The 25,834-nt window shown below is 34.6% G+C and overlaps 1 protein-coding gene across 1 annotated transcript in view; it reads left to right on the plus strand.

Moving 5' to 3' along the window:
• Positions 1-25,834, plus strand: part of cnksr3 (cnksr family member 3) — a 70,467-nt gene that overhangs the window by 43,226 nt on the left and 1,407 nt on the right. The window contains 10 exon segments of the mRNA NM_001113647.1: positions 1,380-1,582; positions 3,040-3,127; positions 7,181-7,222; positions 10,663-10,782; positions 10,877-10,936; positions 12,804-12,872; positions 14,438-14,584; positions 19,101-19,228; positions 20,569-20,756; positions 23,787-23,873. Coding sequence (NP_001107119.1) covers positions 1,380-1,582; positions 3,040-3,127; positions 7,181-7,222; positions 10,663-10,782; positions 10,877-10,936; positions 12,804-12,872; positions 14,438-14,584; positions 19,101-19,228; positions 20,569-20,756; positions 23,787-23,873 — 1,132 coding nt within the window.

Consider the following 25,834-nt stretch of genomic DNA (forward strand, 5'->3'; position numbering starts at 1 on the left):
TGAGAGCGCTGTTCACTAATGGCGGGAAAAACAGCCGCGTTACAGCCTGTATGCGCATATTACACGGTTATCACAGGTAATCCATAATAGACAAAGTGGGGAAAACTTGCACCTTAGGCACGCTCATGTCTGGGGCCCCGTGTACACTAATGTGTTTTCATTTTAAAACACATAAGTTTTGCTACGGTTACGCCATCCGTCTATACTACGCCGGAGTTCTCGAGCACAGAAAACGGAGCGTTTTGAAAACGCTGGAGAGCCCGTTTTCATTCTAAAGTGCTGCTGCTTCGTCTCAGAGTGGATGAGGAAAAACGGAGACATCTGAAAACGGAGGCGGGACTGCTGAGATTCGCTATCTGATTGGGGCTTTTGTGTCATTGCGTATCCTTCCCCCATCGTCAAGCCTCTATCACATGACTATAACACATGGCTTTACCGCTACCGGAAGACAGCAGACCAGCCTTTACTGTAAACAACAACATGGACACAGAAATGGGAGCGTTGTTTGCACTATTGTCTGTTTTAGGCGCCATTGTGCAGTTATTCATTTGTTACGTTTAGTAACAACTCAACCTCGTCGTCTGTCCACAAAAATACCTCTCTTGCTTTCTTTGCCATCGCGTTTAATGTTCAACCGGCGTTTGTTTACTAACAATAACCAAATGTCGAGCGAGACGCATGCTTTCTGTTAATACTAGAACGCGCATGCTCAGAGTGCGCGAATGGTCACGTGATATACGTTTTTGGTGGACGGAGATATGTTCAGAGACGCTAGGTAAAACGCTAGTGTGGACACGGATCGTTTTTGATCTAAAACACCTTTTAAAAAACACACTAGTGTAAACGGGGCCTGGATCCACAAGTATCGCTTTAGCAGCCAAGAGGAGAGGAAAAGTTACCTCGAAAACACACCAGCAGGTCAAATGTCTAAAGAAAGAGAGGTAAAGATGGAGTTTTACAGCATTTCTTCATAGTAGTGAAATAGCGGCTTGTGTGCTGTGCCTTCTTCATTGTAGTAAGAGCGTTATTTAGTCGCCCTCGCCTCCTTCCTCATAGTATTCTACTGCGACATCGCGCATAGGAGATAAATGACGTCAGTACGTAATAACCGGTTATGATCTATTACTGAACCGATATCTTTAATTTTGACAGCCCTAGTGACGAGTAACGATGCAGCACATAAAAAATCTGTCAGAGTAAAACTCATCGAATATATGTACTGAAGTAAAAGTGGAAGTAGGAGAAAAAAAACAATCCTCCAGTAGAGTACAGATACAGCCTTTTAGTACTTAAGTACAGTAGTGAAGTAGTTCTACTTCGTTACTGTACATCTCTGGCTGGTGGCCTTGCTTAATGCTTTGTTACTGTGTGTTTTGCAGAACTGTGGCGTGGAGACTGATAACTTGAAGACTCTGGTTGGTCAGATGCGAGCAGCATCCAATAACTTGCAGAACTGTGCATCGGAGCGTAGGAAAAACCCTTCGTACGATGGAGGAAGTCCAAACAAACCACCAAACGTGTTCCTCACTGCTGTGGTGGAGCTGATCGGGGCTGCCAAGAGCATGCTGGCCTGGCTGGACAGGTAGGAGAGATTTACACTCCAACTCTCTCTCTTTCCATCACAAGGAATGTTCAGAGCGCTTTGGCTAAGTCTGCGCACACATTTGGAAATCATATTCCTAAAATAGCATTAGCAGAAAACTGTATATTACTGTGTGTTTAGAGTAGACTCGTGTCTTCTACAGTTTATTATTATTGATTGATGATGAAAAACCATCTACGTTCAGAGAGATTTTTATATGTGACATTTTATAAACGTTTCTAATGAAACAGATATGTACACAGTGAACTAAACTTAACATTGTAAAACAGAGAAATGTGTTAAATAAATGTGTTTGTTGAACACTGTGTTTTAGGAAAACATTATCTTTTAACCCAAAACTAGAATCATCAGAAACCGTTATTACAGCATATTTGACACAATTTTAGCAGAACAAAAGTGCAAAACTACAATTCTGTAATATTCTGCAGTATGTGTACTTACAACTTACCTAAGAAAATACTGGGTTGTATAAGGTAATTAGTACAGAGGGTAAGTGTGGGTCCAGATTTGCGGTACAGTACCATGTTATTAGCTAGTTTATATAATGACTATGAGTACTTTATGGACTGTCAAATAAAATATTATTGTATTTTTTATTATATATAAACTGGATAGGCACTTGTATGTCATTGACTTTTTATTTAAATATAAATGACATTTTATTATTTTTAATTTTATATTTAATTTAATTTTTTTATTTAATTTAGTTTTATTTAATTTTGTTTTTATTTTTATTTTTGTTTAATTTTTAGAATTTTTTTTAGTTTTTTTATTTTGCTTTATTTTATTTTGTTCAATTTTTTGCTTTTTTATTTCACTTTATTATTTTTTGTTTATTTGATTTTTTTCTCTGTATTTTTTATTATTTTTTTATTTTATTTCTTTTTATTTTATATATATATTATTTGTTTTATTTTGTTAATTTTTTCTCTTCGTTTTATTTAATTGTATATTTTATTTTGTATTTTATTAAAATTTTTAATTTGCTTTATTTTATCTTGTTTTATTTTTTTTCTTTGTTTTATTTTACTTTTTATTTTGCTTTATTTTTATTTTTTGGTTTTTATTTTGTTTTGTTTTACTTTTTATTTTGCTTTATTTTATTTTATTTTTTTTAATTTAAATTTTTTTTATTTTGCTTTATTTTTTATTTACTGGTAATTTTATTTTATTTTATTTTATTTTTATTTTTTTATTTTATTTTATTTTATTTTAGATAAATGTCCTTGTCACATATTTCCTGCCAGCTGTCTTACCAACCATTGTTTTGGTTTTTGTGTTCAGTCAAAACACCTTAAATCTTTGCAAACAGACACACATGTACATGCGTGCAGTGCATGTTGGGGCTTGAAGGTACTCATAGCAGAAATAGCAAACATCTGAACAGCTCACGAGCGTTTGGACGAGTTACAGTTTGTTCTCTCTGTTTTTCTCAGATCTCCTCTCACAGGAGTCAGTGATTTCACGACGACCAAGAACAAGATCATTCAGCTGTGTTTAGAGCTCACCACGACTGTCCAGAAGGTTTGTTTCTGTATTCGTCAGCACTGAACTTCCTATCTAGACAATGCTCTGCAGGCATTCACTAATATTAGCAGGTTACTTAACTTTGTTTGAACTAACAACAAATCGGAATCATTGAAGGAATTCATGATGGAAATCAAACTCAGGTCACCAGAAGCACAACGATTAATATTAAAATATTTTTAAATATAAAAATATATATTTTAGGATTTTTTATTTAACAAAATATTATTATTATTATTATTATTATTAATAAAATATTTGTATATTCAATAACTAAATATTTAAATTGTATTACATGTTAGAATGATATTTAGAATGTATATCGTTGGAATGGGCTAAGACTGCTAAATACATATTTTACCACACTATTTTTGTTACGTAGGAAGAGTAATAGAATAAAACACATTTACTGTGACCCTGCAACCTGTGGGACCATTTACGCTTACATATTCAAACCACAATATCATAGTCTAAACATAAAGCAATCACGACAAACTATATACTGCATCATTTAAAAGCATAACATGTCTATTTTCCATTACTGGTAATAGATAGATAGATAGATAGATAGATAGATAGATAGATAGATAGATAGATAGATAGATAGATAGATAGATAGATAGATAGATAGATAGATAGATAGATAGATAGATAGATAGATAGATAGATAGATAGATAGATAGATAGATAGATAGATTGGTAGGTAGATTGGTAGGTAGATAAATTAGTTGATAGATTAGTTGATGGATGGATGGATGGATGGATGGATGGATGGATGGATGGATGGATGGATGGATGGATGGATGGATGGATGGATGGATGGGTGGGTAGGTAAGGTAGATGGGTAGGTAGGTAGATAGATAGATAGATAGATAGATAGATAGATAGATAGATAGATAGATAGATAGATAGATAGATAGATAGATAGATAGATAGATATATCTATAGATAGATATTACGTGCAACGGTTATTCATTAAAAAGCAACAAGGATACTCATAATAGATAATTACTTTGCTACAGCAATCCATATGTACAGTATTTTTTAGAGGCTAAATTCACATTAAATACATTCAAACTTCCTATAATACTTTAGAATTTTATGTCTACATTACAAATATTCACAAAAGTATGTAAACAATATGGCTCGTATTCCTCAAAACATAGGGGGCGCCATTGTATGGTCACCAATGGAAACTAGATGTCATTCGGTGGTGAAGTGTGGTACTGCGGCCAAACAAAATAATACTGAAAGCTAATTTTTTGAGATATCAACTTCATATTTGGAATATAATTAGCTTTGATTTTCTGTCAGCATTAGGCTAAAACGTGTTTTGTAAAATGCATATAGTATGCAATATAATAACAAATACATTTATTGTTTTATTTGCATAAACATAAAGGCGCATAATTTAGGTTTTCTTTAACCTTTTTAAATTTATTTGTGTTTCAGTTACAATCCGACATCTCAGACCAAGCTTAAATCTGTGCACCACAGTGTGGAAAACTTGCATTCATTTAAGTTAAACATGTCATTTTGACGTCTGTGTTCAAAAAGTGGGGTTGACTATAAGGGGTTAATCTTGGTCCTTTCTTCTGTTGAGCACAAAACATTCTGGTTGATAGTATCCATTTAGTTAATCCATAAAACAACTATGGAAGTCAATGGGTCCAGCATTCTTCAAAATATCTTTAATTTTTGGGTCAACTTTAACTTTTGAACAGTGCTGTTTTCAGGTATATCCCGATGAACTCTTTACACACAGATGTGTGCTGCTGCACAGAGAAACATATGGTTAGATAGATAGATAGATGGATAGATAGATAGATAGATAGATAGATAGATAGATAGATAGATAGATAGATAGATAGATAGATAGATAGATAGATAGATAGATAGATAGATAGATAGATAGATAGATAGATAGATAGATAGATAGATAGATAGATAGATAGATAGATATTACTGAGCAACGGTTATTCATTAAAAAGCAACAAGGATAGTCATAATAGATAATTACTTTGCTACAGCAATCTATATGTAAAGTTTTTTCAGAGGCTAAATTCGCATTAAATACATTCAAACTTCCTATAATACTTTAGAATTTTATGTCTACATTACAAATATTCACAAAAGTATGTAAACAATATGGCTCATATTCCTCAAAACATAGGGGGCGCCATTGTATGGTCACCAATGGAAACTACATGTCATTCGGTGGTAAAGTGTGGTACTGCGGCCAAACAAAATAATACTGAAACCTAATTTTTTGAGATATCAACTTCATATTTGGAATGTAATTAGCTTTGATTTTCTGTCAGCTTTAGGCTAAAACGTGTTTTGTAAAATGCATATAGTATGCAATATAATAACATATACATTGATTGTTTTATTCGCATAAACATAAAGGCGCATAATTTAGGTTTTCTTTAACCTTTTTAAATTTATTTGTGCTTCAGTTACAATCCGACATCTGAGACCAAGCTTAAATCTGTGCACCACAGTGTGGAAAACTTGCATTCATTTAAGTTAAACATGTCATTTTGACGTCTGTGTTCAAAAAGTGGGGTTGACTATAAGGGGTTAAATCTTGGTCCTTTCTTCTGTTGAGCACAAAACATTCTGGTTGATAGTATCCATTTAGTTAATCCATAAAACGACTATGGAAGTCAATGGGTCCAGCATTCTTCAAAATATCTTTAATTTTTGGGTCAACTTTAACTTTTGAACAGTGCTGTTTTCAGGTATATCCCGATGAACTCTTTACACACAGATGTGTGCTGCTGCACAGAGAAACATATGGTTAGATAGATAGATAGATGGATAGATAGATAGATAGATAGATAGATAGATAGATAGATAGATAGATAGATAGATAGATAGATAGATAGATAGATAGATAGATAGATAGATAGATAGATAGATAGATAGATATTACTGTGCAATGGTTATTCATTAAAAAGCAACAAGGATACTCATAATAGATAATTACTTTGCTACAGCAATCTATATGTAAAGCTTTTCAGAGGCTAAATTCGCATTAAATACATTCAAACTTCCTATAATACTTTAGAATTTTATGTCTACATTACAAATATTCACAAAAGTATGTAAACAATATGGCTCATATTCCTCAAAACATAGGGGGCGCCATTGTATGGTCACCAATGGAAACTAGATGTCATTCGGTGGTGAAGTGTGGTACTGCGGCCAAAGAAAATAATACTGAAAGCTAATTTTTTGAGATATCAACTTCATATTTGGAATATAATTAGCTTTGATTTTCTGTCAGCTTTAGGCTAAAACGTGTTTTGTAAAATGCATATAGTATGCAATATAATAACATATACATTTATTGTTTTATTCGCATAAACATAAAGGCGCATAATTACATTTTTCTTTAACCTTTTTTAATTTATTTGTGCTTTAGTTACAATCCGACATCTCAGACCAAGCTTAAATCTGTGCACCACAGTGTGGAAAACTTGCATTCATTTAAGTTAAACATGTCATTTTACGTCTGTGTTCAAAAAGTGGGGTTGACTATGAGGGGTTAAATCTTGGTCCTTTCTTCTGTTGAGCACAAAACATTCTGGTTGATAGTATCCATTTAGTTAATCCATAAAACAACTATGGAAGTCAATGGGTCCAGCATTCTTCAAAATATCTTCTTTTAATTTTTGGGTCAACTTTAACTTTTGAACAGTGCTGTTTTCAGGTATATCCCGATGAACTCTTTACACACAGATGTGTGCTGCAGCGCAGAGAAACATATGGTTTGAGTGAGTCTGAGCGCCTCGTAACCGTGATGGATGTCTTCACAAGCCTCAAACTCGACAGCAATTACCCTGTCAGGAGTTGTCCTTAAATCTGAATTAAACACAGCCGATAGGCCCTCCTCCATCAGCACATTCCACATCTCCAGTCCTCATATTACATTTCATAAATACCTTCTTTGGTATTTTGATTTCATGTTTACCATTGCGTGTTTTCCTGTGGGAACTCGACATAATGTGGCGTCTCATGCGAATCCTCCCTTTTTAATTGCAGGACTGCACTGTTTTTGAAATGGAGGAGAAGATATTAGAAGTGGTGAGTAGAACGTTTTGCCGTCAGCCATTTTGCACACATTCACATATTCACGCAAAAGGTCAGAGATTCGGCTGTTATCTGGGATGCTTTTGGGTTCATCGGGAGTCAAAAGATGCTACTCTATTGTTCAGTCGAGATGTTTTTACCTCAATAACATCCTGCAGTAGATATCAGCATCTCGCAGTCTCTGCTAAAAGAATATTCTGGATGCGATACAATCATTTTGACAGTTTGTAGAAACCAGTGTGAGTTGCATTTATTTTTCAGCCAATCATAAACAAATGTTTTACCGTTATGATCACGGTAGCCAATCAGAGGAGTTTATGTTACATTATATAGTCATAAATACACTGACCAGCCACTTTATTAAGTACACCTTACTAGTACTGGGTTGGACCCCCTTTTTGCCTTCAGAAGTGCCTTAATTCTTTGAAGCATAGATTCAACAAGGTACTGTAAATCAGGGGTTCTCAACTAGTTTGGCCATGGGACCCACATTTTTACATGGTCATCAAGCCGCGACCCAAATTGTTTGGAATTATAATATAATTTTAGGAACTATAATTCATTTGTATTTATTTGTTAACATACACAACTAGTGACAGCTAAATTATAAGAAAATCACCAAGACTTACAAATAAACAATATTTTACTGCTGTCATTTAACAAAGTGTATCAAATTATAGAAATATTACAGAGTAAATATGTCAAATACTGTAAACAGTAAATGGTTAGGGTAAGGAAAAGATAAGTTATCATTAAGTAAACTGAACTGTTTATAAAACATTAACACTGAACTGAACAGAAACCAGCAAAATAAAGTAAAATTATTAAAATAATCATAACCATTTTATAATAATCACCAGTTTTTTGCTGTTCTGCTTTTGTGTGGGCTTTCCTGACCTTTGCCACATGGTGAGCACAGTAAGATGTACTTGTTTTGAACATGAAGATGTTGGGCACTTTTGTGATGCCCTCAGCTATTGGAGTTGTCTTAGAAAATAGTCCACAGGTTTTTCCTTGCAACTGGGATGTTTGGTTTCTAAATGTCGTTTTAATTTAGGTTTCATGCTCTCTTGTGAAAGCACCTCACTACATGTGACACACTGAGGTTTTAAGCCTTTTTTGTCGTCAAAATGGGGTAAAATAAATGCTCATTTTAGAAAAAGATGGCGTAGAAATGTAATGTAACGCAGTGCTTCTTGTACAATCTGAGACTCACTTTATATCAGATATCACTCACCAGTGGAGATCGCTGATTTATAAAGAAAACAGACCTTAAACGCACCGGTTTTTGCATTTCATACAGTTCGCCGAAAGCGCTTGTCCCAGGTTACTGGCAAATTAAAAGTCCCATTAGCAAGCTTCGGCATATACCAATGGCACAGTTGTCGTACGTGCATTTCAAAATAAAAGTCCGATATAAGCAAAATAAGTTAAATATTAAACTTTTGTTGTTTTTTTGATCATACACTCATACATTGAAAAGTGGGTTGCGACCCACCAGTTGAGAAACACTGCTATATAATATTCCTCAGAGATTTAGCTCCATATTAACATGATAGAATCACACAGTTGCTGCAGATTTGTCGGCTGTACATCCATGATGTGAATCTCTCATTTCACCACATGTCAAAGATGCTCTATTGGATTGAGAACTGGTGACTGTGGAGGTCATTTGAGTACAGTGAACTCATTGTCATGTTCAAGAAACCAGTCTGAGATGATTCACGGTTTATGACATGGCGCATTATCCTTCTGGAAGTAGCCATCAGAAGTTGGCCACACTGTGGTCATAAAGGGATGGACATTGTCAGCAACAATACTCAGGTTGGCTGTGGCGTTAACACGATGATCAAAAATTAGTACTAAACGACCCAAAGTGTGCAAAAAAAAAAAATATCCCCCTTAACATTACACCACCACCAGCCTGAAGCATTGATACAAGGCAGGATAGATTCATGCTTACATGGTGTTAACACCAAATTCTGACCCGACAATCTCAACGTTGCAGCAGAAATCGAGACTCATCAGACCAGTCAACGTTTTTCCAATCTTCTATTGACCAGTTTTGGGTGAGTCTGTGTGAATTGTAGCCTCAGTTTCCTGTTTTTAGCTGACAGGAGTGGCATCCGGTGTGGTCTTCTGCTGCTGTAGCCCGTCTGCTTCAAGGTTGGACGTGTTGTGCGTTCAGAGATGCAACCATGCAGACATCCCAAGTTGGGAAAAGTCATTTCCGGGGGATACAGAGTTGATTTGCGGGAGGTAGTGGGATAGTGGATGTTTGAAGAGCGTGGGGGGGGGGTTACGTTGAGTGAGCGACGTATCTGGGTAGGGCGGCGTGTGCGCGCGAGACCTACCCGAAGAAGAGCGATGGGAGTTGCGCGCGCGACGCGACATACCTGAAGAGTGGTGGGGAGATTATCATTTATTTGCGGGCATCCGGGAGTGTCTATGCATTTGAGGGATACTCCCGCAACTTCCGGGAGACTTGGGATGTCTGAACCATGTCACGTTCAAAGTCACTTGAATCCCCTTTCTTCCCCGCTCTGATGATTTTGCAAAAATAAAGGACAAATATGTTTGTAGTTAACATTAACAAAGTCATAGTCAGATATACTTAAAATAAACAAGATTAAGCCAGCAAATATTGTTGTGTTACTTTTGTCCCCTCTGTCGGTGTCAAATGTAACAATGTGCAATTTTTGTTTTTGTGAAATGTTTGTTCAATATTTGTTCAAAATACCACCTGATATTGATAAACTACACCTATAAGTAGGGCCAGACGGAATCTGCAGACATTTTTTGCGCTTGTAATTTTGGTAAAAATCTGCGGATTTATGCAGAATTATTTTGGAAGTGTCCTAAATAAAACCTTAATATATGAAATAAAAAGTAATACCTTTTTAAGTTGTATTTAATGTTTACAATGCAAATCCAATTTGATCCACTGTGTTTGGTAAACAAAGCAAGTCTGTCATATAATATATCTACTAAAAGACAGAAAATATTACAAACTATTTTGTAAATAAATCATAAAAATATATTCATATTAGTCAATAATGTTACTGAAATTAATTTAAAACTAAATAGAAAATTAAACATATTTACACAAGTCAATGATGGGATAAAAATCTGCAGAATTCTGCGTGTGCAGATTCTGTGTGGGCCTACTTATGAGTTAGTAACCACAGCAAAAATATATTTCTGTCTAAAGCAATACCTTTTAAAAACTAGGTTTTTATGAAAAATGGTACTTTCGTCCCTGGTCTGCTCTACGCTTACGAGGAACATCTGCGTCAGCAAATGCATTTTTGTCTATAGTTGTAATTTTCACACTTTTAGCAGAAAATTTGCCATAGGCAAGCCTTGGTTGTCACTTATAAAGTCATTATTGCCACTATGTCATTAACTAACACTCAGTTTTCTGTTCATTTCAGTCACAGGTTTTGACAGGCATTTGTGATTCCACCATGAGAATGACTTCTGACCCCTTGAAGACCCAAGTGACCTGTTTGGAGGAGGTACCCATCAGCAATATCAAACCTGGCGAGGGACTGGTGCGTGTCAACAGCCTTTACACTTCTCCACCTGCTGCCTTTGTTTACTCGTAGCATAACAACTGCATATTGTTTGCTTATTTTTTTTTCAAAGGGAATGTATATCAAATCCACTTACGACGGGCTGCACGTCATCACCGGAACCACGGAAAATGTGAGTCAAGTGACTTGAGAATTACAGACAGATCACTGGGGCTTTTGTTTGCTGTTAAAGCATCAAAATGGAGCGTCATACAAGCCTGTGACCAATGGATTGCCGAGATCCATAAAACACAAGAAACAGTTTACAAGGCTGGGACAGCTACAACCATTTTGTGGATTTTTTTTGGATACTCTAGTCATCTTTTGATACAAAAAGATTGGTGGTTTAGGGTGTGTTGGGCCCCCGATGCTGTGTTCACACCAGATACGGAACGCACGGATATATCCCAATATTGGCACGTAAATAGACCCTTGAACATACTGAGTTTTCTTGCGTCATTCGCACGTCAAATTCACCGAGCAATAGATGTGAGCTCGCGTGATGGGCAGGGCTCCTGTCTGCCCGGTGACTCTAGCTTCGTTGCTAATTGGCTAACACAAGTTTTATTGAGAGAATAGTTGTGTACATGTGCTTTAAAAAGGCTGAAAAACTGCCTCGATTCGTTTGGAGCAGTGTCTGAGTCCACTAGATTCTTTCAGAGGTGCACCCAGCTCTGTGAGTTCATCAACTCCTCCAGAAACTTATGATGGAAGCTTTCAGCAAGGCTTCATACTGAGCCGAGCCCAGTTTGATGAACTGTTGTCCGGTATCGGCTGGAGGATTTCCCCCTGAGACACCAATAACAGGCGCTATGTCATAAGCACGCCCCTTCCGCATCTAGTGTGAACACAGCATTAGAATCGTCCTAACTTTCTCCCTTCTAGGGCCACCACTGAATGCTCAAAGGCAGCTAGGCAGTGTGCATACTATACACATCGAGAAGACGGCTCTGTGTACATGCGTTTTCTAAAAATCACAGTATTCATTCATTCATTTTCTTTTCGGCTTAGTCCCTTTATTAATCCACAGTGGAATGAACCGCAAACTTATCCAGCACGTTTTTATGCAACGGATGCCCATTCCAGCCGCAACCCATCACTGGGAAAAAAAATCGCAGTATATATTTAAAAAATATATATATTCTGCTGAGCTGAAATAATCCTGCTCCTTCCAACCCAAGCTCATTGCAAAAATATGTACTTCAGCCTACATTTCTGTGAAATGTAAAAACCCGTTGTTCCGGGTACATTTAATTGCACAGTTTAGATGACAAGGCCACTAGAGGGCGCTGCCTTTTTTTAAATTTTATTTGCGAATTTAAAAGACTTTATTTTGGGTATGTTTTGTTGTACTTTTCTGATACCTATCCTTCTTGTACATGTCCACGAGAAGGCGGAGCTTGTCATAGTTTAAAACACTAAACGAAACCCAACCAATATTGTTTTCGAAATCAAACGCATTAGAAAAGTGCACTGAGACCACATCGCGTTACCTTTATTTTACATTGCTTTTATCTCTTTGCATCACAAGTACTGCTTTTTGCATCTCAAGCTGCAAAAAAACATTATTAAACTTAAGTTTGAGTGCAGTTTATAGGTAAATGAACACTAGGGGGCAGTATGACACAAATTAATTTTGTTTCTTTAAAAAACATAATAATGACATTTAAAAACAAACCAAAATAACGTATTTGTAATTTGCGGGAAAAAAAAATGTAGATAGTGCCCCCTAGTGGACTTGTCTTCTGAAACGTACAATGAAATGTACACGGAGCAGTGGGTCTTAATGTTTCATTGAAGTGTAGGCTGAAGCATGTATTTCCACGTGCTGCTAATGACCCAGTATTGCCTTTTGCACAGGCAGACACAGAATCCTAGTGCAGATTACATGTCATCTCTCTAGCTTGTTTCTGATTGGAGGAATTGAGTGGGCTGCAATTGCCCCATCGTACACTTCTCCCCTATTCCCTCGATTCATGTGTCTGTCTTTCAATCTCCAGTCTCCAGCAGACAGAACTCAGAGGATCCACGCAGGCGATGAGGTGATCCAAGTCAACAAGCAAACAGTGGTGAGTCCGTCCATCCGTCACATGATAGCGAGGAGGATTGTGGGATATTATTATGCTCTGAAAGACTAAATGGAGGCGCTTTTGTGTGGAACCTAGCAAACCTGATCCATGAGATATTCGAGTGCTGAAAGGCCCTACATAAAAGCACTGTGTTATGAACACCTATATCATTGTTGTGGATCAGCGCTGTTGTTTTTATTCAGCTCATATTTACAGTGAAAGCAGTGGGTTGGTGTTTGTACGCCATTAAAGCCATTCAGACAGCGTTTGCTCAGCGATAGGGTCAACTTTCCTCCATTTATGACTGGGTTTATTTTCATTAGTTCACCATTGTGGAGAACACTTTATGAACATGTTCTGCTGATCTGAACTGATTGTGCGCTAATAATACTTCACATATTAAACGTTTAACTTTGTACAAATATATTAACAAAACAAAGTATATTTTGTGTACTTTTTGGTGTTTCTTAATATGCTTAAGTGTATTTTTAATAAATATAATTTTAATTTGATACTTTTAGGTTTCTACTTTGTAATTAAAGGTGCAGTAGGTGATCTGCCAAAATGCTAACCGCTTAGCACAGGGGTGTCCAAACTTTTTGGGCCGAGGGCCAGATGCAAAAAAAAACAACGTTGTCGCGGGCCAAATTTTACATACATCACACCGACACGCATATATATATATATTTATATATACATTGATAAATTGAAAAATAAATACATTGCAATTACAGAAATAGCCTTTTTTTTGAATAAGATACTGTCTAATGAGAGATTGAGCTTTAGCATTCATTCTATCAGAATTGATGCGTGCACATACACACAAACACACGCACAAACATAATGTACACAAGTTGTGACAGAATGAGAATAATGTTTGTAAATAATATCCATTAATTAGCATTTTCTTCCAGTATTTAGTAAGTTAATGGGGGTTTATTCAGTTATTTCTGCTTTTAAACTGCATTATAGCACAATGATCTCTCCTCCAACAACTTTCGATGTTGAAAAGCTTGAAAAGGTGACTTTTAATAATATTTTTAATAGTTTGAACTGATATTTATCTGGGTTAGTGTTGTAAATTAAGGGCGTTTTTTTTTTTTTTTTTTTAATAAACGCAAGTTCTTCTTTTACTGTTATTTTACAAACTTAAAGACTTTATATATTATCTCTTATACATTATTTTATTTCAAACTACTGCAATGTAACTAAAAGTCACTTCTGCACAGTTGTATTTTCAGCATCAGAAGTCGACAAAGCAAACCTCAAGGTCTCATAATGCAATTCATAACCATGAATAAACAGTCAACCACAAAATACAAAAACTATTTGATATATCAATCTTTATCACAATTATTATTAAGGTTGTGAAATGATATTGTATTAATGAGAAATATAATGCCTTAATATAAATGTATTTATTTATTTTTAAAGGGACTAGAAATAGACTTAATTTTCATTCAAACTTTCTTTAAACCTCTTTATTTCTGATAATAAGTTTAGGGTGAAATATGATCTGCGCATTTTGGTGAGAAATATAAACCGCTGTGCTGCTGTTGTCTCAGGTGGGCTGGCAGTTGAAGAATCTGGTGGAGAAGCTCAGGGAAGACCCTCAAAATGTGACCCTGATGGTGAAGAAAAGACCGTCGGGAACCTGCAGCTTCACTCCTGCACCACTGAAGAACATGCGCTGGAGACCCCCTGTCATCCAGGTACTGTTCTTTACGTCTGTTTAGATTTAGGGTTGTACTTAATATGCTATTGACATCAGGTTTGTAGAAAAGTCTGCCTTTCTGCACAGTTTTAGACTTGCTATTGCCCACTTTTAGTGATTTGAATGGCTGGAAAAAAGTATTTTCCATCATCATAACTATATGTTTTAGTCATGTATAAAGTACACACTTCACCTTAAAATGAAATGACATGCAGTATACGTCTATTTGTTTTGTTTTTAACTGATAAATATTAGATTTTTTTAATTTTATTCAGCAAAGATGCATTTATTTGAGCAAAATACATTATTATAAAAAGAAATAATAAAAATGCAATACTTTTTCCATTAATTGTCGAAATCTGATGCTGAAAATGAAGCATTACAAGCCATCAGGGAAAATAAAAATATAAAAATACATTTTAAAATATATTGAAACTTAAAATAGTTATTTTAAAGTATTGTTTTTGGCAGATTAATGCACACAACCATCAAAACTTTCATGAAAATAAAAATTAATTTTATTCAGCAATGACATATCAAATTGACTAAAAGTGACCTTTTACTTTACTATAATTCAGTGTTTCCCAACCCTGTTTCTAAAGCCACACCAACAGTACACAATTTCAACCTTTTCTCTAATGAAAGAAATCTGAATCAACTTATCAGAACATTAGAAAAGACTCCTGAAGTTAATGGATCAGATAAAGGAGACATCAAAAGTATGTACTGTTGGTGTGCCTAAAGGAACATGGTTGGGAAACACTGCTATAATGAGTAATAAAAAGTAAAAAAAAAAAAAAAACAGAATTATAAATAAATAAATAAACAAAGAAATAAAAAAGAATTAAAAATATAAACAAATAGATAAATAAAAATGAGTAAATAATAAAATAAAAGTAAAAAAAAACTGAATTATAAACAAACAAACAAATAAATAACAGTATTATAAACAAATAAATAACAGAAATATAAACAAACAAAAAAACAAATAAGTGATAAATAAATTAATTAAAAAGATAAACAAATAGATAAATAAAAATAAGCAAATAAATAAATAATAAAATAAAAGTAAAAAATAAATAAATAACAGAATTATACACAAACAAACAAAAAAATAACAGTATTATAAACAAATAAATAACAGAACTATAAACAAACAAACAAATAAATAATAAATTAATGAATTAAAAAGATTAACAAAAATATAAATAAAAACAAGCAAATAAATAAATAATAAAATCAAAGTAAAAAATAATAAATAAATAGATAAATGAATAACAGAATTATAAACAAACAAATAAATAAATAAATTACTATTTTATATATATATATATATATATATATATATATATATATATATATATATATATATATATATATATATATATATATATATATATTCAAATTAATAAAAAAATATTATAAAATAACAGAATTATAAAGACTTTGGGTGCACTGTTTGTCCAGTCTATTTCAAAAAGAACCGATCGCACCAGTTGCATTTCCTCTAGGCACGATTGCCTTGTGCAAGTAAACAGGAGCGTACGCGCTTTTTAACAGTCACGCACATCACATCACCCAAGCGTGCGAGTGTTCATCCTCTCATATGGTATTCACTTGCTTTCTTTTGCTTGCGCAGACACAGTTATTTATGTCAGTCTTGCTGCTTTTCGATTCTAAGATCACATTTGCACGAATATTGGGCTGTTGAACCATGCTTTTAATAAAACTACAATTTTAAAATTATCTTCAACCAGCCAAGGTGGCTAGTGGAACGGCTGTCTAACCCGACACAGCTGAAATCTACCTGCATTTGGCAGGTTGGTGGGTGTTAATGTCAACCCCTTAATATTTATATTTATATATAAAGCGTATGTACACAACTAGGTAAATATTCTTCAGGTTTAGTCCTGTATAAGTCTGAAATTTCAGTCATAATGGTCTTAAAAAGTCTTAATTTTGACTTGGTGAATCCTGCAGAAGCCCTGTTTGCTATTTATAGATTGTTATATATATATAATAGTGGACAAATATCGATTGCGCTTCTATTTTACTACATTAGTGTTTCTGTGTTTCACAAACTCCATGAACTCTCATTGTTTGAACGCAATGTAGATGGGTTTGTATGGGTGTTGCAGAAGTAAAACAATGAAACAGTTCTTCCCCTCCACACACGCACGTTGACTTGCCTCTGAAAGCGCATGTCGGTGTCACACATTCTTGTTGATTAACAGCAGTGAGGACTGCAGGGCTTCACGTCAGGATGTGTGTTTTTTACCTGATTAAACTCCCGGTCCAAATGTCACACTGCCATTGATTGTAGAAACGCTGGAGCTAATATTAGACTCTCCTAAAACGCCTTTCTTTCATTCTTTTAAAGGTCAGACTGTAAACCGCCGCTCAAGAAACACACTTTTCACTGTGCGAAAACTTATTTATGATTGTAAAAGTTACCCATACAGAATTAACCGATTGTTTTAAGTAGTAGTTTAAGTAGTAGTAAATTAATTTTTACCTGACTCTAAAGGGTTAGTTTACTTAAAAAATGAAAATTCTGTTATTAATTACTCGCCGTCATGTTTTTTCCAAACCCCTGAGACCTTTGTTCATTTTTGGAACACAAATGACGATATTTTAGATGAAATCCTGGAGCTCTCTCATCCTCCATAGACAGCTATGGTCCTGAGACTTTTCAAAAAAGGAGCCAAAAACATTATCAAAACATTCCATGTGACTTCGGTGGGTCAACTGTCCAGAGAGATTGTTCTCCTAAAGGCTGATTTATACTTCTGCGTTAAACGTATGCTGATCCATAGCCCTTCGCCTTGGCCATCGCCGTCACTGACGTGCACCTCTCAAAAAATGTAACTACACGTCGCAACGACGCGTAGCGTAAGCTCTGTGATTGGTCGGCTTGGTAGCGCTGACGAGTCTGGGCGAGACCGAGAGCCGCGCGAATGGCGCGAGCGATTGTTTACAAGTGTGGAGTTCCGTGAAGGAGCTCCAGATGGAAAGTTTTGTTTTGTGTTTACCTCATAGTTAAAGTTGTTGCACGTCCGCCGGTTCCTGCCTCAAAATGAGCGAGTTTGAGCCACTTGTACATCCCGGAAGTGTTCAGGAAAAGCAAAACAGCAGCGAAGAAACTTGACACAGAGGAACATTTACACCTCACTGCCAACTAGCGTTTCGGAAGTGTTAATGCAGACCGACAGAGACAGCGCGCAGAAGTATAAATGCACAGCCACGCGCGTTGCATGCGCCGTGGGTTACGCCGGTCACTTAATGCAGAAGTATAAATCAGGCTTTAGATTGATGCAGACATTGACTTGTACCGCAAAGAGATCTCTATCTCACTCATGGCTTGTCCTCTCAAGTGGTGGAAAGACAATGCACAGCGTTACCCACTGCTGTCAACCTTGGCTAAATCATATCTCTCTGTCCCAGAAACCTCAGTCCCAAATGAGAGGGTTTTTTTCTGTTGCAGGGGACATGCCCAGAGATCCCAGCTTTTACCAGATTATAGTTACATGATCATTTTCCTTAAATAACCCATCTCTATCTAAGTGAGTGAGTGATTAAATGTGATGAGTTTTCAACAATACTAAATTGAAACTTTATTTTTTAATATGGTTTAATAGTTTTTTGTTATTAAAATTGAAAAATTGAAGTTCCTGTTTCGAAACTTACAGATAGATGGCTAATTTGTATGTCATTGATATGTTCAGTGCTAAGGTAAATAAACACTTTTGGCACTTTTTTCGAGTCTTTTCATTAGTTTTGTTTGTCCTGTAAATTATTCAATGAATACCGCACCGTGCCATTCATACCGAGGTATGATCGTACCGTGAAATTCTGATACCGTTACATCCCTAAATATTACTAATAAAAAATTTGATTTAATTTACAGAAGGAAATGACTTCATGGCAAACAATCTTTGCTTAATATGCTATTGAGTTTTGGTGTAAAATAAAAATCTTTAATTGTGACTTCTATGTATTTTTTGGGACGTTCCCATGAATATGCAATTGATAATTCCAGTTTGCATAATGCACCCTCAATGAATGAGAGCCGTGTTTGCAAATAAATGTTCTTCTGAATAACTGTTTATGCAATTGACATAATCCAAAGAGGAACTTACAGTGTAAAAACACATTTTTTTTACAAAAGGAGAACAGTACTCTGGGAATAATCTGGATCTAAATCCATTCCTGCCCTAGCAAAATATATGATTAAAGGCCTAAAGAAAGTCTACTTCCAACAAAACCTTGCACGTCTTACAAAAACAAAGCAGGAGCTTGAGATTGAGAAAAAGAACCCAACAAAGCGTCTCATTGTACTAATTTAATGTGGAGATCAAAGGTCTGTGGATTCAAATGATAAGCTCTGCGATCCAACTAATCTCATTGAATAGATTGTGCAAGGTGTAATTTAGCAAGGGTTTCCTCGCAGCTATCATGTGTAAATATGGGTTAAATGGGGTGAAACGAGGGATTAATAACTGTGTTTGTTTCAGAGCCCATCGTATGTGCCTGCCACCCAGTCATCCAGACATCCTGTGCAAATGTCTATCAGGCGGCCGGAGAAACCTGCCATTTTAGATCTGTATATTCCTCCTCCTCCTTCAGTGCCCTATAGCCCACGGTCAGTAATCTGTTTCTCTGATAATGTATCACCATTATATTGAATTAATTTGCAAACATTTGCGATTTGTGCGTTATTTTAAGCATAAACACGATAGGTGTTAATGGAGTACAAGAATTCAGATTTTTTTTAGAAAGCTTCATTGCTACATTTATTATTTTATTTTACATGCTCCACAATTTTAATAATAACATTTTTTATATTATATTCTTCAAAATTATAATTTTTATTTTATTATTTTTAAATCATGCTTTTGCATCTTATTTTATTTTATTTATTTATTTATTTTTTCAAATTATGGTCCAACATCTTATTTTTTTATTTTTTATTTTGTTATTTTATCCCTCATGCTATTTTATTTTACATTTCATGCTCCACCATTTATTTATTTTTTAATATTTATTTTTAATTTAATATATACTTCATGCTCCACAGTTTTATTTTATTATTATTTTTTTTATGATCCACCATTTATTTAAAATATATATATATACTTTATGCTCAACAAGTCAATTGAATTTTTTTATTTCATGCTCCACCATTTAATTTTTTAATATCTATTTTAATATTTTTAGATTTATTTTATTTATTTTATTATTTTATACTTTGTGCTATTTTATTATTTTTTATGTTCCACCATTTATTTTATTTTATTTTATTTTATACTACATGCTCCACAGTTTTATTTAATTTAATTTTTTTAATTTATTTTATCTTTCAGGCTCCACAATTTAATGTAATTAAATAAAAATTTTAATTTCATGTTCCACCATTTTTTTATTCTTTTTATTTATTTTTATATTTATTTTATTTATTTTATTATTTTGTTATATGTTATGCTATTTTTATTTTATATTTCATGCTCCACCGTTTATTTTATTTTGTTTATTATTTATTTGATTTGTATACTTCGTGCACCACTGTTTTATTTTTGTTTTATTTTATTTATTATTTATTTATTTTTATCTTATTTTATATTTCATGTTGCACCAATTATTTTATTTTTACTTATTTCTGTTTTATTTGATTTTTATACTTCATGCTCCACAATTTTATTTTTAATTAATTAATTTATTTTTATTTTTATATCTCATGCTCCATTATTGATTTTATTTATTTATTTTTTATACTTTATGCTCCACAATTTTTTTTATTTTACTTTACTTTATTTTATTTTATTTCATTTCATTTTTATTTCATGCTCCACCATTTATTTTATTTTATTTTATTATTTTAGACTTAATATACTTCATGCACCACCATATAATCATTTTTTCCCCGTACACCTTTAAGGCTTTCTTTGTCTCATAAAGTTTTAATGCTTCTGTATTTCTCTACAGAGATGCAGAGAAGAGTGAATATGCAGGAGTGAAGATGAGACCGAAAGGTTCAGAATCTCCAAACTCATCTCTAGATTTAGCTAATAGACGGCGCTCAAATATCAGCGACTACAACAATAAACCTACAGTACAGCCAGCTGAAGCCGCCGTCCCACAAGCACGAATGAGACAGCGAACCCCATCAAGAGGTTAGTACCTGCTTAACACTTTCTGTTTTTGCAATTCACCCAAGTAGCCTAAAAAGACTAGAATGTCTCACAATTCATGCTTTACTGGTCTGAGCTGGTCTGACAGGTTTCTCATTGAGTGATTTTCTGGGCTTTTTAAAATTGTTTGAAAAGACTCACAAAATCATGTTACCGATTTGAATCAGTGTGATGAATCTTTTATTAAGTAACAGTATATGTTTAATGGTTCAAAACGACTCACAAATCCTAAGTTACTGGTTTGAATCAGTCGGAAGAACTGCAGGCTGACTGAATCACTGAGTCTTTTTCAATTTTTCAAAAAGATTCATAAAATCACGAGTTACTGATTTGAATCAGTCTGATGAATCTTTTATTGAGTATATTTTTAAATGATTAAAAAAAACTCACAAAATAATGAGTTAGTGATTTGAATCAGTGTGATGAATCTTTTATTGAGTACATATTGTAATGGTTCAAAAAGATTCACAAAATTACCAGTTACTGATTTGAATCAGTCTGATGAGTATTTTATTGACTACATATTGCAATAAGCTTCATAAGCTGAAGATTTCAGTTAGCCAGCTGAATTCCTCATTGAATGTGTGTGTTGTTGTTTTTTAACGGACTCACAATCCATGCTGTACGGTTTTGACAGGTCCCTCATTGAGTGATTTTCTGGGCCTTTTGAAATAATTAAAAAAGAATCACAAAATCATGTATTACTGGTTTGAATCAGTCTATTGAATCCCATAGTAAGTGTATTTTTCAATGGTTCAAAAAGACTCACAATAATCTAAGTTACTGGTATGAATCAGTCTGAAGAACTGCACACTGGCTGAATTGCTGAGTCTTTTTCTACGATTCAAAAAGATTCACAAAATCACGAGTTACTGATTTGAATCAGTCTGACGAATCTTTTATTGACTACAAATTGTAATGGTTCAAAAAGATTCACAAAATCACAAGTTTCTGATTTGAATCAGTCTGATGAATCTTTTATTGACTACAAATTGTAATGGTTCAAAAAGATTCACAAAATCACAAGTTTCTGATTTGAATCAGTCTGATGAATCTTTTATTGACTACAAATTGTAATGGTTCAAAAAGATTCACAAAATCACAAGTTTCTGATTTGAATCAGTCTGATGAATCTTTTATTGAGTACAAATTGTAATGGTTCAAAAAGATTCACAAAATCACGAGTTACTGATTTGAATCAGTCTGATGAATCTTTTATTGACTACAAATTGTAATGGTTCAAAAAGATTCACAAAATCACGAGTTACTGATTTGAATCAGTCTGATGAATCTTTTATTGACTACAAATTGTAATGGTTCAAAAAGATTCACAAAATCACAAGTTTCTGATTTGAATCAGATTGATGAATCTTTTATTGACTACAAATTGTAATGGTTCAAAAAGATTCACAAAATCACGAGTTACTGATTTGAATCAGTCTGATGAATCTTTTATTGAGTACATATTGTAATGGTTCAAAAAGATTCACAAAATCACGAATTTCTGATTTGAATCAGTCTGATGAATCTTTTATTGACTACAAATTGTAATGGTTCAAAAAGATTCACAAAATCACGAGTTACTGATTTGAATCAGTCTGATGAATCTTTTATTGAGTACATATTGTAATGGTTCAAAAAGATTCACAAAATCACGAGTTTCTGATTTGAATCAGTCTGATGAATCTTTTATTGAGTACAAATTGTAATGGTTCAAAAAGATTCACAAAATCACAAGTTACTGATTTGAAAATTCTAAATTGAAAAATTCTAAGTTACTGGTTTGAAAGCTTCTGAAGAACTGCACAATGAGTAAACTTCTGAGTCTTTTTTTTTTACTAAAGACTCATGATTTTGTGAGTCTTTTTAATTTAATGGAACACACTCACAAATTCATACTTTACTGATCTGAATTAGTCTGACTAGTTCCTCATTAAATGATTTTCTAGGTCTTAATATAAATTAAAAAGATTCACAAAATCATAAGTTACTGATTCGAATCAGTCTGATGAATCTTTTATTGAGTATATTTTTTAAATGATTCAAAAAGACTCACAAGTTTCCAATTTGAATCAATTTAACAAATCCTGTGCTGAATGACTGGTTGAGTCTTCATTGTACATACTGATTTTTGCTCACAAAATCATCTGAAATGGTCTGACGGGTTGATTGAGTGACTTCTGGGCCTTGTAAAATAGTTCAAAAAGACTCACAAAATCATGAGATACCAGTTTGAATCAGTTTAGTGAGTATATTTTTTAATGGCTCAAAAACACTAGTCACTATAACTATAGTCACTATAGTGAGTTAAAAAAAACATGAGTCTTTAACTGATTATATTTTTAATGGTTAAAAAAAGGCACAAAATCGCAAGTTGAAGATTTCAATCTACCTGATTAATTCCTCACTGAAGGTTTTTTTTTTAAAGACTCAAAAAATCACAAGTTACCACATTGAATCAGTCTGCCGAATCCTACGGTCTTTTAATTGGATCAAAATGACCCTCAAAATCAGTCATTACTTATATTATCATAAACTTGAAGCAAACCACAATACAGATGTAAACAAACATATACAATACAGACAAGACGTGTTTTAAATAAACTGCTAGTTGCTGCATGCAAAGCAAAAAATACAAGATGGCAAGTTTAGTCCAACTCAAAATATATAAGTTCAAATTATATCAGTTCAACTAAGTTCATGAATCAGGAGACAGTTTAATTAATAAACAGTTCTGAGTCTGACTAATCCTCCAGTGAATCAACGCGACTCACTCACTCAACTTTCATTCAATCTCTAAATGAAGTCAGTTGCTTCCAGAAATGAAATGACTATCATTACACGTGGTTCAGTGAAAGAAATAGGCTGTCAGGACTCATTTAATTGTGGCATTCATGCACAATGCCAACAAAAGCTTCCTTTTCATTCAAACTCTTCAAATGAATGTCAGCCAGCAGGGATCATGCGAGGACTCAATTAGACTGACTCTTTCTTTTTGTGCCGGTGCTTTAGGAAAGCCTCGTCCCGTGTCCATGCCGGTAGACACTTGCCTGGGCATGTCGGACTCTCCATCCAGACCCTGGGCTCTCGGTAGAAAAGGTAAGAGTGTGTAAATCTCCGACTGTCAGCGTAAACGTTTGACGAGCACAATTACACCGACAGAAAAAGACAAAGGTCAGAAAACACAGAGCCGCTCCAGGGCTGAAAGTTCATAGGGTCAGACATTCGGTAAATATTTGGAAGGTTTTTACAGACTTGTTTTCATGTTGCTACTGAAGAAACGCTACTTATCACAAGCTAGTTTTCCTGTTCAATCATGACTCTATTGCTTATTCTGGAAGAGACGCTTCTGGCTATAAACATAAATTATCTATTATATTCCCACAAACACATTTACGTTGTAGCGATGTCTGTACAAACGTTGCATTTTTTCAAATAGTAACGTCGCCTCTTACGTGCTCGCTACATTGTTACGACGTAGAAATTTAAAGATGTGAGAAGGTTGTAGCAATGCTGCCGTCACTATTGCCAACTAATTTCAACGAAAAGGTGCTAAGCTCTGCCCTAAAAGTCGCTAGGTTACATCATACATTAATTTGCATATTACTGACGTCATCACGTTTTACCATTTGTTTATTTAACAGCCTATGGTATTAATATTTGCATTACACTTTATGCAAGCATGTCAATTTAACTAAAGGTATTGCTGTTTGAATACAGTATATCATTCAAGAGTTCCCACTTAGATATGCTTGGCATTTATAGTAGGTTTGGCATGCTGTCCCGGGAGAGAACCCTGAGCTCGGAGATATTTGAGCCCAGGGCTCCCTCCCGGACAATAAGCATATGAGGGGATCCGAGATCAGGTAGGTCTCGATAGCTCCCACTTTAGAAAGGGGAGAAAAAGGAGGAGATGGGGTGGAAGGGGGGATTCTTCCGAAACGAAGACAGAGCAATAAGGAGAAAGAGATCCATTTATATTAAGCTAGGATCACTCTGATTGGATTATTACTGATAACGGATGAGTGGCCAGCGGTGCACAATCATATCACGTGCTCCTCTCGAAATTAGTTTATGAAACTTGAAAGAAATGTAGTGAATTTGCAGTAATCTCTCAGGCGTAATAAACTTAGACAAGTTCTGAAATTCTTACTTAAAATCTCTGTGATTGTGAACATGAAAAGAATAATTTTATTACACATAACTTCATTTGTAAAGTATTTAGTTTAGTTTTCTTTGCATCTATGGATTTATTTGCTTGCTATCAACATATGGTGAACATTTTAAGTCAACTGCTCCTTTAGAAATAAGTTATTTTGAGAAAAACGGTGACGTGTTCGATACTTACGTTTCCTGCTGTGTGTGTTTTGCAAAAATTTGTAAAGGATTTTAAAGAGCCCATATTACACATGAAATAGGGTCATATCTTGGTTGTAAGGGTCTCCAACAACAGTCTAATATGCATGCAAGGTCAAAAAACACTTTCATGGTCTTATAATCTGCATTTATTTTTACCTAATTATTCCAGCGACTCCCGTATGAATCGTCCAGTGATTAATTTTTTCCCAAACCCCTCCTTAGCGCGAAGCTAATCTGCGCTGATTGGACCAATGACAGTCTGCTGCGATTGGTCGACTGCCTTCAGTCAGAGAGTGAAAAGCCCAACAGCTAATCAGCAGTATAAAAGTAATCACAGTTCATACACGCTCGATAGTGTAGGCGTGGATTTTAGCTGCCAGTGGGTCAATGTAAATACAGACGATAGACTTGAAAATACTGACGACTGACTATTTTATTGAGCAAAAACTCCAAAAACAGTTGAGGAGATCTTCTAGCTTGTCTCACTCTGCTCTTTTCACAGACACACACACACATATTGCCCTCGTCTTTGCGCGCACACACACACACACACAAAAACACACTCACCTCCAGACGACAACGAGCGCGCGCACACACAAACACACACACATACCTCCGGACGACAACGCACGCACACACACACGCACGCACACACTACCCTCGTCCACGGAGCTACATAAACAAAGCAGCACGCGTCGCGT

This window comes from Danio rerio, chromosome 20, assembly GCF_049306965.1.
Source record: "Danio rerio strain Tuebingen ecotype United States chromosome 20, GRCz12tu, whole genome shotgun sequence".
Lineage (NCBI taxonomy): Eukaryota > Metazoa > Chordata > Actinopteri > Cypriniformes > Danionidae > Danio > Danio rerio.